This window comes from Chrysochloris asiatica, unplaced genomic scaffold, assembly GCF_000296735.1.
Source record: "Chrysochloris asiatica unplaced genomic scaffold, ChrAsi1.0 scaffold00130, whole genome shotgun sequence".
NCBI classification, from domain to species: Eukaryota; Metazoa; Chordata; class Mammalia; order Afrosoricida; family Chrysochloridae; genus Chrysochloris; species Chrysochloris asiatica.
In genome coordinates this window covers 3,266,553-3,286,904 of record NW_006408648.1, presented here as the reverse complement: position 1 = coordinate 3,286,904, position 20,352 = coordinate 3,266,553, and the positions used below count along the sequence as shown (strand labels likewise).

The 20,352-nt window shown below is 37.2% G+C and overlaps 1 protein-coding gene and 1 pseudogene across 1 annotated transcript in view; both read left to right on the top strand.

The window, feature by feature from the left end:
* The window catches only part of CCDC14 (coiled-coil domain containing 14), a 79,335-nt gene that overhangs the window by 44,997 nt on the left and 13,986 nt on the right, over positions 1 to 20,352 (top strand). The window contains exons 9-11 of the mRNA XM_006869369.1: positions 8,392 to 8,477; positions 15,485 to 15,703; positions 15,784 to 15,916. Coding sequence (XP_006869431.1) covers positions 8,392 to 8,477; positions 15,485 to 15,703; positions 15,784 to 15,916 — 438 coding nt within the window. The remainder of the gene's footprint in view (positions 1 to 8,391; positions 8,478 to 15,484; positions 15,704 to 15,783; positions 15,917 to 20,352) is intronic.
* On the top strand, positions 411 to 821 carry LOC102823869 (annotated as a pseudogene).

The following is a 20,352-nucleotide window of genomic DNA, read 5'->3' as shown; positions in this document are numbered from 1 at the left end:
TCCTTGGAGAAAGACATTATGTTTGTTACAGTGGAAGGTCACTGAAAAAGAGAGACCCCAAATAAGATAGATTGACAGTGTCATAAGCTTAAGTGTAACAACAATTGTGAGGATCGAGCAGTGTTTCATTCTGTTGCAGGTAGGGTCTCTATAAGTTGGATCCAACTCAAGGACGCCTAACAACAATCTTGAAGAAATCAAAATGGAAATGGAACAATCCATAAAATACTGTAAAAAACATGATCTATATATATAGAAATTCAGCAAAAGAGATGCAAACTAATACAATTGATTTTCCTGGAAAAGAACAAAATAAATGTATAATGATACATTAGTAAAAGATATATAAATAAAGGGGGTTCTCCTGGCGGTTGTGGGGAGAAAAACCAGGTGTCTGCCGCGTGGGCAGTATGTTAGACAATGAGGACAATTTTGATGGTGACGACTTTTGATTATGTGGAGAAGAAGGAAGGACTAGATGACCTGGAGAATGCTGAGGAGGAGGGCCAGGAGAAAGTCAAGATCCTTCTGTCAGGAGCGACCACAGGCCAACCAGAAGCGGATCACCCACGTGGTACATGACCAAATATGAGCAAGCCCGCGTGCTAGGCACCCAACCCCTCCAGATCGTGATTTGTGCCCCCATGATGGTGGAGCTGGAGGGGGTATCCCCTGCTCATCACCATGACGGAGCTCAAGGCCTGAAAGTTCCCATCATCATTTGCCACTATTTGCCAGATATGAGCTATGAGGACCCCCAGCCACCATCCCACCCCACCTCGGTCTCTATCCTCCTGCTCTTTCTTCATCCGTGTAAATAATAAAGTGCTCCGCCTTCCAGCCACAAAAACATATATAAATAAAAAGATGAATATAAATTTACTAATTTAAAGATTTTTGTCTGCATATTAAGTCACACAGGATCCCAGAAAAATTGTGCAAAACAATCAATGCAAAGATGTGCTGGTAAAGTTACTATACCTGAAAAATACAGAAAGATTTCTTATAGATATTCCAAAAGAAAAAGTAAATATCAGGCATTTCTCAGTCATTCACAGTCTAAGTTGCCAGAAAATCATAGAACAGCATCTACAAAGTTCTAAGGAAAAGAAAATATGCTGCAAGGGTCCCATATGCGGTCCAGCTGTCCTGTTAGTGTTGTATAGGCAGCAGTCACACTCTCAGATGTGAGAAATGTAGAAGTTCCCAAGTTCTCGGGCTCCTTTAAAAAATGTAAAAGAAACTTTTGCATGGCAAAGCCCAATTAATCAAGAAATGAATTCAAATAAAGTAGTGGTCTGGAGAGGACGGGAATCTATTTTTGTGTAGAACCAAGATTACACAACTATGAGAATTATAATTACAGAATAGAATGTGTTAGTAATCTTGGAAATAAAAATTCCAAATTCTTAATGTTTCTCATATGCTGTTTTCTTAACTTCATCTTTTTAGGACTTCATATTTCTTCAAGTAAAAAGTTTCAATTAATGTTTATCAGTTCTGGTTTCACTTTTTACCTTTTTTGTTATTAAAATTATGTAATCCTAAATTCAATACGTGGTGTTTTAAAATAATATTTTAATACCATCCCATTATTTTAAAATTCTGTTTAGTGATTACTTTTTATTTCTATATACACTAGAAAAAAAATGATTGAATGATATCTAGTAAATAATGATAATACTTTTTATTTAACATTACCCTAGAGATTCTAAGCAGTGCAGTAAGTCAAGAAAAAAAAATACATATATAAGCCATCCTCGTTAGAAAGGAAAAAGTGAAACTTTCAATATACATATTATATATAGTATTATAGTTTTTGTAGAAATCTCATGTCTTTTACAAATAGTTACTAGAACTGGAACTCATTTGAGTTTAACAAGGTTGCAAAAATCAATTGTTTTTGTGTACCTGTAATAGATAATTTTAGATGAAGTATGAAAAGTATGAAGCATTATAGAAACAAATTTAGTAAAAGAGATGTAAGGTCTATACACTGAAACCAATAATACATTGCTGAGAGACACTAAAGAAGATGACCTATATACTATAAATAAGATATTTATTAGGCTCAGAGATGTAGAACATTGTTAAAACATCAGTTCTCTCCAAATGGATTGATAGAGTCTGTCAATTCCAGTGAAAATCTTCTCTAGACAGCTGATAAAGTAGAGGATCAGTGAAAAAGAGGAAGACCCTCAACCAGATGGTTTGACACTGGCTACATAGCAATAATTGTAAGGATGGCATAGGAACAGGAAGTGTTTTGTTCCGTGTGCCTAGGCTTGCTATGAGTCAAATCCAACATTATGGCACCTAACAACAGAAGAAAAATAACCAAATCAACTTTGGAAAAGGAGAACAAAGTTGGTACTGTCTGTTACAGTAAAAAAAAACTGTGGCATCCAAGTTATGGTAGACAAATAGACCAGTGGAATAGAACAGAGTCCAGAAACAGACTCACACATTTGGACACAGATTTTTTTTTTTTTTTTTTACATGATGCCAAAGAAATTCAATGGGTAAAGGTTCACCTTTTCAGTAAATAAAGCTGAAACAATTAGCAATATAAAAGACAGAAATGTAAACCTCAGCTTCTACCTTACACCATATACAAAAGTTAACTTGAAATGGAGCAGAGATTTTAATATGTGTTAAAACTACAAAACTTGTAGGAGAAAATCTTAGTGACCTTGAATTGGGATTTTGTATTTAGCAGAACTAAATTCTCAACTAGAAAAAAAAAGAGAACATTATCAAAATGAAGTTACTCTTCAAATTAACACTGATTCTTCAGTGAAGAGGCAACCCATAAGCTAGGAGAACTCATTTGCAAAAATCTGTATTTCATAATGGACTTGCTCTTTGAATATTTAAGTATATGTATTTGGGTATTTAAGGAGCTCTGGTAGCATAGTGGTTACGATCAGGCTGTGAACCTCAAGGTCAGTAGTTTGAAACTGCCAGCTATTCTGTGGGAGAAAGATGAGACTTTCTGCTCCCGTAACGATTGATAGCCTTGGAAACCCCGTACAGGGTCACTATGAGTTGGAACTGACTCCATGGCACATAACCACCACCATTTAGGTATTTAGAGTATATGTAGAACTGAGTAATAAGACAAGCATCCAGTTTTAAAGTGTGCAGAATATTTGAGTAGACATTTCATCAGAAAAGATGTATGACTATCAAACACATGAAAAGATGCTCACCTTCAGTAGTCTGACATACCACTATGTACATACTGACTAAAGCCAAACCTACTGATGTCAAGTTGATTCTGATTCATAGCAACCCTACTGTTGTTGTTAAGTGCCATCCAGTCAGTTCTGTCCCATAGTGGCCCTATATAGGGTTTCCAAAAAGTGGTGGTGAAGTTGAACTGCTGACCTTGCAGTTCAAACCTACCTTGCAGTCCAGTGCATTTAACCCATGGCTAAAATACAAAAGACTGACCACAGCAAGTGTTGGTGAAGATACAAAGGAACTTCCCTAGTGGAAATATAAAATAGTACAGCCATTTTGGAAAACCATTTGACAGTTTCTTAAAAATTATTATGTGCATCTACCATTGTTACTGTTAAGGGCCTTTGAGTCGATCCTGACTCAGCAAACCTGCATGGAGTTTCTGAGGAGCACCTGGTTGGTTTGAACTGCCAACCATTGTAGTTCGTAGTCCAGTGCTGATCCTATAACACTACACCAGAAGTCATCTACCATGTGACCCAGCCTTATCACTCTTAGGTAGTTACTCAAGGGAAGTGAAAACGTATGTCCACACAAAGACATGCTCATGAAGTATCCATCAGCAGGTTATTAGCTAAACAAATGATAGTGTATCTGTAAAATAGAATACCACTAAGCTAAAAGGAAAGAGTGATGGTCACATGTAGCCGCGTAGATGAATCTCAGACTTACTCTGAGTGAATGAAGCCAAGCTTAAGAGATTGCATGTTGTATGATTCCATTTATATACAGTTCTTCAAAATGCAAATTAATCTATAAATCAGTGGTTGCCTGAGAAGGAGAGAAGTACAAAAATGGGCATGAGGAAACTTTTGGGGTGTTAAATATGTTAATTTTTACCTCACTTAAGTATGTTAAAAGGAGCTCTGGTAGCATAGTGGTTATGAATCAGGCTGCTAATTCAAAGTCAGCAGTTCGAAACTACTAGCTGTTCCGTGGGAGAAAGATGATACTTTCTGTTCCCATAAAGATTTACAGCCTTGGAAACCCTGTACAGGGTCGCTGTGAGTCGGAACGGACTCCACGGCATATAACCACCACCAACCAAGGTTTGTTAAAAAGTATCTATAGACTGAAAAAATTGTGTAGATGTCAGTAGTTTTCCTCTGTTAAAATGTTAAACTCAAGTATGGCTAAATATAATGCATACTATTTTTAAATAGTGTATGTAACATCCATTTTTAAAAGATTATCTTTTGGTATTTATTTTTATGTACACATAATTCATTATGAGTCATTTTTATAGAACATTCAATTAAAAAAAAAACAATTTGGCTCTTAAAGCAGGGAATGAGAGGCAAGAGAATAGCTAGTGTTGCAGTTAGATTGGAGGAAGTGTTTTCTTAAGGTAGCAATTTTAGTATGCTTCTCAGGTTAGGCACATGAGCTGACAAAGAGGGAGAAGCTTCCAATGAAAAGATGAAGGAAGTAAGAGTTTTTGATGGCATAGGCGAAGGTGGGAGCAGATGAGACCTCATTCTTTGAGACTAGAAGTAAAAATTGGTATACGCATACATGAATTGGTAGATCTTTTGACAGAAGGATAACAGTTTATCCCAAATCTATTTTAGTGAAAGTAAGAAAAAATATTCTACTAGAGGAGAGGATAAGGAGGATGAGAGACTTCTATTGAGTAAAGGGAAAGAGAGAGAAATCTGACCAGGAACACACAAGAAGATGTCAAGCAAAGCTACTGTCACATACTTGATATGTAAGAGAACCTCATGTGTTAGACTTTTTTACATAACACCAAAAGAAGCATTGTGGCTGGAGTTCTGTATCACCAGTCTGTGCTACCTTTTCTAGATGTGCACTCTGTTGTAAAGGGGAGACCTTTTTAGAAAATCAGAATTTTATTAGCGTTACCATTTTGGAAGTGTTTGAAACCTTTCTTTTCCTTCCTTAAATTTTGGTGGAATTCCTTAGTGAACGCATTTATTTAGGTTGGGAGTGTTTTTATCACTGCGTTAATCTCTTCATTTGTTAAGGGTCTGTTGAGACTTTACTCTTGAGTCAGTTTGGGTAACTTTTGCTTCTAAGAATTTGTCCATTTCATGTAGATTGCCTTCTTTAAGTTTTAAGTGCACAATAATATAGTCTTGTGCAAGATAACAATACAGAAGATATAGCATAAGATATGCAAGTTTCCGTTTACACATACAATCTCTTTGTCTCCCCACTGCTAACAAATTTTTTTTTCATTCCAGAAACTATATGAATCTGTGCACACACTCTACATACACATGTATATATAATGTTGTTGTTAAGTGTTGTTGAGTTGGTTCTGACTCATAGTAACCCTGAGTAGGGTTTCTGAGGAGTTATCCTACAGAGTCGCACCAAGACTCCATACATATAATAGAGCTTTTTAAGACATGTAAGTGGGTTTTGTATTATCATACTGTTCTTCAGCCCCCTTTTTTTCATTTCCTAAAGCGTCTTGAAAATTTTTCATGTAGAAGTGTCGTTCTTTCTAATGCATGTGTTGTATTAGTATTTCATGGTATGGATGTTCCATAACTCGTGTAGTGTTTTACATTGTTTTGAACATTTCAATATTCAGTATATTGTTGTGAACATCCTTGTACCCATTTGCAGGGTTGTAGATACTTTTGCACGTGCATGACTATTTCTGAGGCTAGAAAACATAGAGGTAGACTTATTTTGTCAAAGATCATGAGCATTTTACATTTGGGTTTATACTACCAAATTGCCATTCGAAATGGTGATGCCTATAGACTCCTGCCACATGAGAGAATTCCCTTCCCTGTTCCCTTACAACACTGAGTGTTAGCTCCTTCTGTTTTTGACATTAGATATATCAAAAAATTTTGACACTAGACATGGCCAAAAGATACTAGTATTAAATAGGCTGTTTTTCATATTATATAATTTTTATTTCTGTTTCTTATGTGAATTACCCATTCTTATCCTTTTTCACTTTTGATAGGATTGTCTTTCTTACTGATTTATAAGAGCTCATCAAACGTTACGGACTCTGTCTGTTATGTAGGTAGGAGACATTTTCTCCCAGGCTTCTAAGCTTAGAACAAATGTTAACGTAATTAAATTCTTTATTCTTTTCTTTGAAGATTGCTGGATTTTGAGTCTTGCTTAGGAATGCCTTCCTCATTCAAGGTTAGGTAGATTTTCCCCTAATATAGGTATCCATTGCTTAACGTCCCTTTGGGACAATGTCAGACTGCGAACGTCTGTGACCCCATAACGTTTTTTTTTAAAACAGGGAAAGCAGCTCTCGTTTTGTTTATTATTTTTCCTTGTTGTTAAGTGCTGTCGGAGAGTCATTTCTGCCCCATAGCAACCCTGTATAGGATTTCCAAGAAGCAGCTGGTGAGTTTGAACCGCCAACCTTGCAGTCCAGCGCATTAACCCACAGCACCACACCAGGACTCCTTGTTTCCCCTTACTGGTTTTAAAGCCCTGGATCACAGGTGGTAAAGTAGAGGACATGACTCTGGGCACCAACGTTGTCCAGTAGGCAGGTAGGCAGAACAGCGGGCAGAAGTGGGTGCGGTGGGCGCTCTGCTCCTTCCCCACTTGCTTCCTCTCACTCTGCTCCTGTAGCCAACCTCTCAGCTGCGGCTGCTGTCCGGTTCTTCAGCCTCCACCAGCGGTTCCAGCGACAGCAGCAGTGGCAGCAACGGCAGTGAGGACAGCCGGAAGCAGGCGCCCAAGAGGTTTTAATGCAATACTCACACAGTGTCCAAATCACAGAATATATTGTGGATGTTAAACAATGTATACCTGTACTTCTTAGGGTGGGTTTATTTCTTTTGTTTAGCTCTAGATCCATCTAGAATGAATACTTTCGATTGGTGTGAGGTAGGGTATTATCCTTTTAGATTCAATAACAAAAGTAAATATTCTGATATATATTGTTCTCAAGTAAATAATTCTGGAAGAATCCTTTGATGGTGAAAATGGTTAATACTCTTGGCTACTAACTGAAAGTTTAGAGGTTTGAGTTTACCTAGAGGTGCCTCAGAAGAAAGGCCTGGCAGTCCACTTCTGAAAAATCAGCCATTGGAAACCCTGTGAAGCACAGTTCTACTCTGAAACATATGGGGTCACATATGGGATCTGAATTGCCTCAGCAATTGGAAAAAGAAATTCTGAAGAGTTACTAGAGATAACTTTTTAAAAATGAACTATTACCTTCTTAAAAGTAAAGATTTATTTTCCTATTGTTTATTCCTGTTTGTGAAGCAACTACCTGTTGCAGGGGGTTGGGGAGAAGCAAACTCACTGCCATCGAGTCAATTCCAATTTACGGTGACCGTACAGGACAGAGTAGAATTACTCCTTAGGATTTCTGGGACTGAAAATCTTGACAGTAGCAGACAGCTTCTTATTTTTTCTGTGAATTGGCTGGCAGGTTTGAACTGCTGACCTTTTGGTTAGCAGCCCAACACTTAACCTACTGTACCACCAGGACTCCTTACGTGCTTTGAAGTTGCTGCTTAAAAACATGCTCATTACTAAAATAAATTCATTAACTTTTCCATATAGTAATAACTTACTAGCAGCATGGGTTTGTGTTTGTTAAATTTTCTATTGTTTGACAGACTATCAAGCAAATGTTAGTCCCTGTTGGTGTTCCAGTTCATAGTAATGACAGATCATTAGGAAAGTAAATGATTAATTAACTACAATAACAAAGATACAGGATAGGGAGACAGAAAGGAGAAGAAAATGGCGAGATGTGAAAGGAAATGGTAGAAATAGAAGGAAAAGAAATATTAAAAGATTTAAAGCAACAAAAAAGAAAAGAGGTTGGGGAAAGTCACCTCTTTCTGATGAGGAGAGGTTTTATGCTGTCCCATCATCTATCTTCCTGGGCTAACCTGGCTTTCCCTTTCCCTCTTTCAGCCTCAGCTACTACAACCTCCGAGGGCACCTGAGTAGTACATTGCCTCTTGAAACTTACTTCTACCATTAAAACTCGATACCAATTGCATTATGCCCCATAACAATAGTATTGTTTTGTTCATTTGGTTTTCTTGCTTTAGGAGTAAATTTCTGCTACCCTACTAGTTGCTAATATTTGTTTTCTATGTTGTCAAATGTACCCTGTTAAATGAGCCCAGGATTGTGGCATTCATGTTTCTTCATAATTTCCTTTAGGCAAGTAAGAATTTTGAACCAGCAAGTTAGAGAACGAGAAAAAACCCAAAAGATGTCTGGTTCTCCGGAATGCAACCTCCTTAAACGTAGGTAAAAGAAGAACTTTTAAGGATTAACATTAAAATCTTTGTGGCTCTGGAAATGTTAATGCAAAAATGGGCTTACTTTCTTTGGGTGACGTGGTGAATTTTCTTCTTCTTCTCTCTCTCTTTTTTTTTTTTTTTTTTAATTTCATTCTGATTTGGATGTAAATTTGCAGAGAAAATCAGTTTTCCATTCAGCAACTCACACATTTTGTTTTTTTTGACATTGAGTGCAATCCCAACAGTGTAACGTGGGTATATGGATATTATTGTATCATAAGGATACAATATATCCTTGACAAGGATAGAGCTTGAAATGCTGTTTTTGATGATGAATGCAATACCATTCTTCTTCAGTTTGTCATTGCTGGCAGAATAGACCATGATTGTCCAATTCAAAAAAGTCAATACCTGTCTATTTCAGCTCACTAATGCCTGAGCGATATTATTGATGAAGTCTTTTGATGCTCATAAATGTTTAATTTTTAGAAGGTCCCAATTGTCTAGCTTGTTGTCTGCTGTTAGTACAATTTTATGTTTAATAGTATGTTTATACCATGTATTTGGGTCTCTGAGTCAGAAATTACTCTGTTCCTATGAGCTTGGGTTTTGAGTTATTTTCTTAATTTTTTCTTTGATGATCCTTATCATTTTAGGTCTTACAAATAAGTATTTGATCCTCTTGTTTGAATATGGAAAAAAATGTGGATCCTTCCATTAAAATTTAAAATATGCAGAAACACAAAAATGAAAGACCCATGCTACCAAACTCCCCAGTAATAGCCTGGTTTTAGAAATAACAAATAAACAGTGTTTCCTTTCAGAGATCTTTTGCTCATATATTTCACAAATACTCTGCTCCAGGCACTGACAGACTACATATGTAGTTTTTCCTTTTTAAAAATGAGATTATACTGTATCTATTTCTCTGCAGCTTTCGTTTATTCTCTTAACAAAGAGTAGATGTTTTTTTATATCAAATACATAAATATGATTCTTTAGAATTGGTTGGCTATTTTCTTGTGCTGCTCTATCATAATTTATTAAAAGACATGATGGTAGATCTGTATGCATTTACCCTTTTTTCCAAATACAGAATGCTTACAATAAAAACCTATGTACATGTGTTTTTGTGCACGTGTGAGTATTTTTGTAGGATAGATTTATAGCTGTAGAACTGCTATGTCAATGGCTATATATAACTGCAATTTTGACAGATAGTGCCAAATTGTCATTAGGGATTACAGAGCTTAAAGCAAAAAGAAAAGCAAAAAATGAATAGTTCTAATAGTTGAGGTTTTGTTTTTGTGTATATTCTTTGAGGTCTTTCCTGTCATTGCTGTTGTTGTTAATTGCCATTAAGTCATTTCCCCTTGTACAACATGCACAGCAGTGACCTGTATCTAACAGAATGAAACACTGCCCAGTCCTGTGCCATTCTCACAATTGTTGCTGTGTTGTTGAAGCCACTCTGTCAATCCGTCTTGTTGAATATTCCTTCTTTTTTGCTCACTGTCTGCTTTACCAAGTATGGCGTCCTTTTCCAGGGACTGGCCCCTCCTGATAACATGTTCAAAATATAAGAGGTGGAAGTCTTGCCATCCTCACCTTTAAGGAGCATTCTGGATGTACTTCTTTGAAAATCCTCCTTGTTTTTATTGTTCTTCTGGCAGTCCATATTCTTCACCTGTACCGTAATTCAAAGGCATCAGTTTTTTGGTCTTCTTTATTCTTTGCCCAGCTGTTACATGCATATGAAGTAATTAAAATACCATGGTTTGGATCAGTCACACCTTAGCCTCAAAGTGACATCTTTGCTTTTTAACACTTAGGCTTTCCTAAGCTACCAACCACAAAGGAAAAGGCTGATAAAGTGAGCTTCCGGAATTTAATAAAAATTTCTATATAGCAAAATTACAAGGATATTCAAAACCATCAACATGGAGAAATTGTTCTGATACAGAACAGAAGATTATCTAAATATATAAAAATCTGTTGCAAAGCAATAATAGAAATATGACCACCCATCAAAGCACTTCACTGAATTGCCAGATTCACCTGCAGCATAGATAAGCCAGTGTCATCTGTTAATTAAACCACTGATCTCCCTACTTCCTGTCTCAACTCTCCTTTGTCCTTCCCTTCCCTAACCCTCACCCATATCATTTTTTGTAACTTTGTGAATTGAGTGAAGGTTAACTGAGCAGGTCATCAGTTTTACATTCAACAAATCATATGCTTTGTATCATTACAATGATTGCAACCCCATCCATGTTAATAGTATTTACCTCTATTCACTTTAACTCTTGCACTCCTCCCTGTGTTTTCCAATACCTTTATCTTTTCCTGTGCCAGCCTCCCTCTTGTTATATATATAGCCTTCCCCATCACCCAAGTTAACATGAGTCTGCCTTCTACACCGTGAATAATTTTCCCTCTCCCTGCCACCCCATGAACAGGATGTTTCTTTTAGCAAGAAAACCTTTTCTTACGACAGTGATCTCATACAGTATTTGTCCTTTTGTGATTGACTAATTACACTCAGCATAATGTCCTCCAGGTTCATCTGTGTTATGAGGTGTTTTGCAGATTCATTGTATTCTTCGGTGTTGCATAGTATTCTGTTGTGTATGTGTACCAAAGCTTGTATCCCTTCTGCTACTCTCTGTCTCTTGACCAGTGCATTTAATCCATTTTCATTCAGTGTAATTATCAATAGATGTGAATTGATTGTTGTCATTTTGTTGTGTGTTTTATTGTGGTGCTGCTGGTTTCTTTGTTCCACGTAATTTTCTGTGCTGAGTTCATTTTTTTTGTGGGTTTTCTTTTCATTTTCATATCTGTTGTGTTAATGTTTACTGAGTGTTTTCTGATTTTCCACTTTTTAATTTTGGTGTGAAGGTGTATTTTCTTTGAGGTTATCCTGTAGTTTCTTTTTTCCCCATTTTAAACAGTTTTATCACAAAATCTACTTGACTTCCTTGCTATGTGGAGGTTCTGTATGTTCACAATTTCCTCTTTTTGCTTTGTAGTTGGCTTCATTATAATTTGATATCTCTGCTCCCCTATTTTCAGTCATGTAGGTTTGTGTAACTTTATATAGGTTTGTGTTTCTGTATCTAGATTGAGTTACAGGTGTTGTTGTCTTGTATGTTAATCTCAGGTTGTGTACTTTTGTTGATTCTCAGTCCGAAGAACACCCTTTAGTATTTTTTTGCAAAATTGGTGTGGTTATTACAAATTCCTTTATAATATATTGGACATCTGAAAATGTCCAGATTTCACCATTTTATTTGAGGGATGACTTTGCTGAGTCTAGGATTCTTGTTGACAGTTTTTTTTCTCTCAGTTTTGTATGTATCATCCTTCGCATGGTTTCTGCTGAGAAATCAGAACTGAATCTTACAGGCTCTTCTTTGTAGGTAACTTCATTTTTCCTGAGCTGTTCTCAGGACTTTCTCCTTGTCTTTCATTTTGGAAAGTTAGATTATGTTATGTCTTGTTGATTTTCTTTTGGGTTCTATTCTGTTTGGGGTTTGTTCAGCTTTTTGAATAGTTTTCTTCTCATCTTTCATGATGTTAGGGAAGTTTTCTTTCAGCATCTCGGACACTTTTCTCCATGCTTTTTATTGCCTCTTCCTGTTCTGGAATTCCAGTCACCAGTAAGTATTCCTCTTTATGGTGCCCCACATAAATCTCTGCCATTCCAAGTTTTTTCATTATTTTTTTCAGATTATTCTTCTAGCTTAAGGAGCTCTGGTAGCGTAGTGGTTACGAATCGGGCTGCGAACCTTAAGGTCAGCGGTTTGAAACTACCAGCCGCTCCGCGGGAGAAAGATGAGGCTTTCTACTCCCGTAAAGATTTACACCCTCAGAAACCCTGTACAGGGTCGCTATGGGTCGGAACCGACTCGACAGCACTTAACAACAACAACATTCTTCTAGCTTACTAGTACTGAGAGATGTATCATCAAGGTTACTAGTATTCGGCTTCCATTTCTTCAAATGTACTCCATCCAGTTCTGAGCTCTCAGTATTAATCTTCTGGATTTCTGTTTGCAGGTTTTATATTGTTTCCAAACTTGCATTTATTTCATCTATTTGCCCTTGTAATATTTTCCTCAAGTTTCTATGTGTTCTACTTCCTTTTCTCTTTCCTTTTCTTCCTCAGAAATGTTTCCTGGCTACATCTTAGTTATTGGAGCTAGTCTCTCTTGTTCTTTGTGTGAGCTAAAATCTTTTGTTGTCTCTGAGACATTGTGATATTGTTGAACTGCATGTAATTGACGATTGTATGGTTGTTTGTTCATAGGCTCTCACCATCTGTTTGCTGGTGGGTGTGATGAGAGAATGGAAACAGGTACCATTTTCCATTCTCTGTTCATGCACCTCAGTTTAGGGTGGGTTTGGCTGGTGTTGGCTGATGTCTGTCATTGATCAGGTGGTATAGGAGTTGATACTGACTCATGTCCCATGGGTGGAACTGCAGAGAGTATGGTTGTGGCTGAGTTATATATGGGCATGGTTTCTGTCTGCCACTGAGTGGGTCAAAAAGAGAAAATACATACAGAAAATCAAAACAGAGTAAACAAGCAAAAGCAAAAACAATCTAATAAGGAGAAAAAAAGAAATAAAAACAGGCAGCAACAAGAAAAAAAGAGTATATTAACTAAAAAGAGAAAAGAAGGGCAAGAAAATAGAGCTGTACAAGAGAAAAATAAGAGAAAAACATACTAAAATAGAAAAGATGAAAAGGGGACAAAACTAGAATAGTAAAGAAAAATCAAGAGGTAAAAAGGAGAAGAGGATGGAAATGAGAAACAAGAAAAAAAGTAAAGTGGAGATAGAAAGGATAAAAATTAAGGGAAGGGAAAGAGTAAAAACAAAGAAAAAAGAAAAAACAAAGACATCAAAACAATAAAAGGAAAAATAAGTGAAAAATCAGCACAGTTGTTGGACCCAGCGAGGAGGAAATTCCAGGGGCTCCTGTTAGCCAAGAAACTCACAAGGTGGATGGAAGACGGATGTGGCATCTGAGTGCCTAGCCCTAGATGGAGTTCTTATAGACCTAGGTATTGTCCATGTTCAGGACACTCAATCTGGATGTAGTTTGTGAAAGCCATTCAGGTTGGTAGTTTCACTGTCTGTAAGAACCAGAGGGTAGCGGGGGACAGGGTGACTGATTATTAAGTTTCTTGCAAGTCTAATGCTCGTCTAAATCCAGGTGCCAAGGTGGTGCAGGTGGAACCTGTCTCACACTGGCTTAATCTGCAAGGCTCCAAACTCCTAGAGAGCAGGTTAGATGAGAGTGGGGACCGGCCTAACCTCTGTTATCCAGGGAAGTATGGGGGACAAGAAGGAATCACATCTTTTATGTCACCCATTGTATATCTATGTCATCAACCCCACTGTCTGTCTCTCCAAAGCTGCTCAGAAAAGTTCAAGATGGCAGCACTGTGTCTGGCCGACAGTCCGTCCACTATTCTCATTTCACTGCCCCTGCTCAAATAGGTTTTCAATCCATTTCTCAAACCTTTCTCCAAAGCTCAGGCTTCCAGAATTGTTTTCTGTGTTGTTTCATTTGTTATAGAGGGTCTGTATAGGCTTTCTGCCTGATCTGCAGTTTTTCCAGATGTCTCCCCCACAAGATGCACAAGAATGCCCAAGCTTGCAGATAGTACCCATTTGACTTAGCCTTGATGGCTTGATAATCATAGCTCAAATAGAGTAAGATAAAGAATGCCCAAGCTTGCAGATAGTACCCATTTGACTTAGCCTTGATGGCTTGATAATCATAGCTCAAATAGAGTAAGATAAAGAAATCTGATAGAGGAAGCAAGTGTAAATTGCTAAAATTTGATTAACTTGACTTATGCACATAGTAGCTCAAAATACCAACTGAGAGGGAAGGAGTCTTCATATCAAGGATCAAACCTATCCCCTCTGTACACAGGGTTGATAGGAACAGGCAACTTAGATATTGGTTACCAAATATGAGGTGGGTATAAAGGCATGCTCTGGTAGTGTTGTTGTTGTTGTTGTTAAGTGCCGTCGAGTCGGTTCCGACCCATAGCGACTCTGTACAGGGTTTCCGAGGGTGTAAATCCTTACAGGAGTAGAAAGCCTCATCTTTCTCCCGCGGAGCGGCTGGTAGTTTCGAACCGCTGACCTTAAGGTTCGGAGCCCGATTCGTAACCACTACGCTACCAGAGCTCCTTAGTGATTACAAATTGGGCTGCTAACCTCAGGGTCAGCAGTTCGAAACTACCAGCTGTTCTATGGGAGAAAGATGAGGCTTTCTGCTCCCATAAAGATTTACAGCCTCAGAAACCCTGTACAGGGTCTCTATGAGTCGAAGTTGACTCCACCGCACATTACCACCACCATAAAGGCTTGAAGTGACTTACAAAGTTTCAAGGGGGAGTTTAGTTTCAGAGTGTGTCAGGGAAGGTAGAATCCCCACTGAATAGTTTTCATCTTGTCTAGACAGGTGTAGTGAAAGGAAATGGGGATAAGATTCTTATGATTGAATAGTGAATGATTGTTATCAAGGCTAATTTTGATTACGGCAACTGTAAAAGTAGTTTTGTGACATGAAGAGGGGAGCAATAAATGTAACATTCTAGGAACAGAGGAGAGATAGAGTAGCTGAGGAGTCTAGACTCATGGAAAGAGAAAGGCTGTGTGCTGGCATCCAGGGGGCAGGCTTGCAGAATGTGCTCGTGGGTTGTTTAAATGGTTCTATATTCCTGAGTGTTCTTGTGTACTTCAAAAAAACAAACAAACCAGAGAATATAAGCAAATACTGTTTAATGATGCATGGATGGGATTGTAATCATTGCAATGAAATGGAATACGATAGGATGAGTGCAAAACCAATTTTCTCCCATTCAAACTGTCGCTCAATTGACAATAAAAACTTAAAAAAAAAACCCAAGAAACCCCAGATCATTACAGGTTTGTACTTTTAAAATTCAGGTAATATTGATTTCATCTGTTTTGTCTTACAGTGTTTTCTCTTCAGTCATTGAACACATCACTGCAAAATCAATTGCAGGAGTCACTGAAGAGTCAGGAGTTATTACAGAGTAAAAATGAAGAGCTGTTAAAAGTGATTGAAAATCAGAAAGACGAAAACAAAAAATTTGCTGGTATATTCAAAGAGAAAGATCAAACTATACTTGAACACAAACAGCAATTTGACATTGAGACAACAAGGATGAAAATTGGTATTTATTTGGACTGTAGTTTTGGTCACATTTTAAAAAAATAATAAAGAAACTGACTTTTTTTTCCCCCTATGTTTTAGAACTGGAGGACGCTTTAGTCAATGTGAAAAGCTCCCAGTTTAAATTAGAAGCTGCTGAAAAGGAAAATAAGATCTTGGGAATAACCTTACGTCAGCGTGATGCTGAGGTGTCTCGACTGAGAGAATTAACCAGGTATTCTTTTTGAAATAACCCATGCCTTTTATTAGCTGTAGGAGCCCTTGTGGTGCAGTAGTTAAAGCAATCAGCTGCTAACCAGAAGGTCAGTGGTTCAAACCTACCAGCCATTCCATGGAAGGAAGATACAGTAGTCTACTTCAATCAAGATTTATAGCCTTGGAAACTTCATGGGGCAATTCTTCTCTATCCTCTATAATGGCCAGGAGTTGGAATTGACTTGACAACAGTGGATTCTTTTTCAGATGTACTTATAAACTTAAAAATAATTTCAAACTTGCTGCCTCCCCACTTTTTCTGCTACTTTATCAGTGCTTTTGTTAATTTCTGATGTGTTTTCATTAAGTTAATTTGGAAATTTTAAACTAGCAGTATGCATTTTTCAGCCAGGTGATTCCCAGCAAAAGGCATTGATGAGCTGAAGGCTTATTTATCTAGCAAAATGGTTAAGAGCTCATGGCTCTGAAGTCATAGAGACCTGAGATGCAATTCCAGCTCTGTTCCTATTAGCTGTGTGACTTAGAGCAAGTTTTAAACTTCTCTACACTTTAGTTATACAGTGGGAATATAAATGGAGTTGTTGACAGGTCTACCTAAGTTGTGAAAGCCTCTTTTCCTGGTGGGCCTTCATATTATATGATCTTGGATAAGCCGTTTACCACCCTTATTTTCTTTATTTTGCTGGTAAAATGAGATAGTTAACAGCAGCCTTGAAGATCCCTTCATTCCTTTACAATCAAAGATTCTAAATTTGTTGGCTTTTTCTCAAATAAGGGCACCTGGTGGCACAGTGGTTAAAGTGCTCAGCTGCTAACTGAAAGGTCAGTGATTCAAATCCATTGGCAAGTCTGCAGAAGGAAGATGTGGCTGTGTGCTTCTGTAAAGGTTACAGCCTTGAAAACCCTGTGGAGCAGTTCTGCTTTGTCCTACAACGTTGCTATGAGTTAGCAATGACTTAAAGGCAGAGGGGTCTTTGGTTTTTTTCCCTTTAAATAAATAAAATCACTTCATGCAGTTTTTGGTATAATATGCTTTTACAAAGTTTGTGCCAAGAATTGGACTTTCAACTACTTTTACAATACTAGGGAGATATCCACAATTATTTTAGACCTGAAGATCGTCAGATCTGAACATGCCTTTTAATGATACGGAATCTTTTAGTTCCAAACATAAGGCAATCCTGAATATAAATCAATCTCCCTTGTATTTCCTTTGGAAAGAGCCATCAAAATAGTGTTATAGGTAATAGATGTTCACAATAAACTCTAGAAGTATGGAAAGGAGAAAAAAAAACGTTTTCACTAATTCTGAATTATGAACTTAGAGTTTAAAATATAAAGAAATATAAATCATGTATTGGTAAAATAGTAATACATATGTAATATTTAATTTATTAGCTTAATTTTTTAATCTTTTTAAGTGACTTCATATAAGGTATGTTAAGATTTGTATTTTATTTTCCATTCATATTTCATAGAATAATTTCATTCAAACTTTAATGAATAATGGGAAAAGTAATAGACATTTATATCCATTTAATGTTATAATTAATTAACCTCTAGCCAGAGTTTCTAAAGCATTGGATTATACCAACTCTTGTTTAAATAAAGGAATTGAATGTTCCTTCATGAGATCCTCTGTAAGGTTTCAGTAGGAAAGTATCCTCCTCTTTTCTGAGTAATAATTTTGGGATAAAAACTGGTGTGATGCTGTGGGTTAATGTGTTGGACTGCAAAGTTAGTTTGAAGCACAAGGTCGGTGGTTTCAGCTGCTTCTCAAAAACCCTGTACAGGATCACTATGGGTCGGAACCGACTCGACAGCACTTAACAACAACAACATATATGGTCAAAGAAATTGGTTATAAAAGGTCACGCGTCTTGTGATTCCATTGATTTGAAAGGCCTATCTATAATAAGCAAATCCATGGAAACAAAGTAGATAATTGGTTGCCAAGGGTTGTAGACAGAAAAGGGAATAGAGAGTGACAGCTAAGGGACATTGGGGTTTCTTTTTGGGTTAATGAAAATATTCTGACTTAGATAGTGGTGATGTGAATACACACTGAATTATCCAATTTAAAAGGGTGAATTTTATGGAATGTGAATTATTTGTCAGTAATGGAGTCCTGGTGTGGTGCTGCAGGATAATGCGCTAGTCTGTAAGGTCAATTTGAACCTCAGTGTCAGTGGTTCAAATTCACCAGTCAGAACCGACTCGATGGCAATCAACAACAACAATGGTCTCCTGGTGTGACACTGTAGGATCAGTACTGGACTGCGAACTATAAGGTCAGCAGTTCAGACCCACAAGCAGCTCCTCAGAAACCCTATATAGGTTGGAATCAACTCAACGGCCCTTAACAACAACCAAGCTAATAATTATTTTTGAGAAAATATGCCTGTATGGTGTACAGTCGTTTTAGAGAAAAAGGTTAGTGAGTCGTCATGGAGGAATGCCATACATGTTGCTTAGGCATCACTGGGAACATTTTCTCATTCTAAAGGGCATTGTTCTCAGCTCCTACAGGAAAGCTGATGAACCAGAGCAGCCACTGCCCTGGTAGATTTCTCTTTATAATCTTTTTCTTTATACTGCTGAATCCAGCTACTTAAAGGGAATGAAATGAAAGGTTATTACTATTTTTTATTTATAAAGTTATTTGTATTTTTTTAAATAGTATCAGCCAAAACAAGGCTAGGAGCTACCTATGGAGCAGACTATCAATTTGTTCAAATGCAAGTTCAGGTTGAAGTTGAAGAAAATTAAAACAAGTCCACAAGAGCCAAAACATAAACCTTGAGTATATCCCATCTGATTTTAGAGACCATATCAAGAACAGTTTTGATGCATTAGACACTAATGACCAAAGACAAGAACATCATACAGAAAGAAAGCAAAAGGTCATTAAAAAGTTAGTATGGTGGTTATGTGCCGTGGAGTTGGTTCGACTCATAGTGACCCTGTACAGGGTTTCCGAGGCTTTAAATCTTTATGGGTGTCGAAAGCCTCATCTTTCTCCCACTGAACAGCTGGTGGTTTCGAACTGCTGACCTTGCAACTCACAGCCCGATTTATAACCACTACGCAACAAGAAAAAAGACCAAAATGGATGTCAGAAAAGACTCTGAAATTTCCTCTCCAGTGTAAAGATGCTAAAGCAAATGGAAGAAATGAAGAAATAAAAGAGTTGAACAGAAAATTCTAAAGGGCAGCTAAAGAGGACAAAGTAAATATAATGAAATGTGCCAAGACCTGGAGTTAGAAAACCAAAAGGGAAGAACACATTCAGTATTTCTCAAGCTGAAAGAACTGAAGACAAAAAGCCTTGACTAGAAATATTGAAGCATTCTATGGGAAAGATATTGGATGATGCAGAAAGCATCAAAAGAACACGGAATCAAAAAAGAAAAAAAGACTGAATCAAAATAAGATGGAAGGAATACACACAAGATTCACTTTATCAAAAAGAAATGATTGATATTCAACCATTTCAAATGGTCGCATATGATCAAGAACCAATGGTACTGAATGAAGAGAGAGATCCAAGCTGCATTGAAAACATTGGCAGAAAACAAGGCTCCAGGAATTGATGTAATATAAATTGAAATCTTTCAACAAACTGATACAGCATTGGAAGCACTCATTTAAACCTGCCCAACTGACTGGAAAAGATCCATATTTGTGCCCATTCCAAAGAGAAGAGACCCAACAGAATGTGGACATCATTGAACAATATAATTAATGTCACACACAAGTACAATTTTGGTCAGAATAATTTAAATATGGTGATAACAATACAATGACAAGGAACTGTCAGAAATTCAAATTAGATTCAGAAGAGGATGTGGAATGACGGCTATCATTGTTGACATCAGAGAATACCAGAAAGATTACTTGTATTTTATTGACTATGTAAAGGCATTTGACTGTGTGGATCATGACAATTTATGGATAACATTATGAAGAATGGGGGTGCCGGAACACTTGATTGTGCTCATGTGGGTGGGACCTGTACATAGAACAAGAGGCAGTTGTTCGAAGGGAACAAAGAGATAATACTGTATGGTTTGAAATCAGGAAAGGTGTGTGTTAGGGTTGTATCTTTTCACCATACTTATTTAGCAAATAATGTGAGAAGCTGAACTATATGAAGAAGAGTGGAGTAAGGCTCATTAACAACCTGTGGCATGCAGAGTACACAACTTAGTTTGCTGAAAGTGAAGAAAACTTGAAGCACTTACTTATAAAGATCAAAGCCTTCAGTATGAATTACAACTCATTGTAAAGGAAACAATAACGCTCACATGTGAAGTAGTAGACAGCATCATAATAAGCAAAGAAAAGATTGAAGTTGTCAAAATTAAATTTTACCTGGATCCATAACCAGAGCTCATGAAAGTTGTTGTTGTCAGGTGCCATCGAGTCCGAACC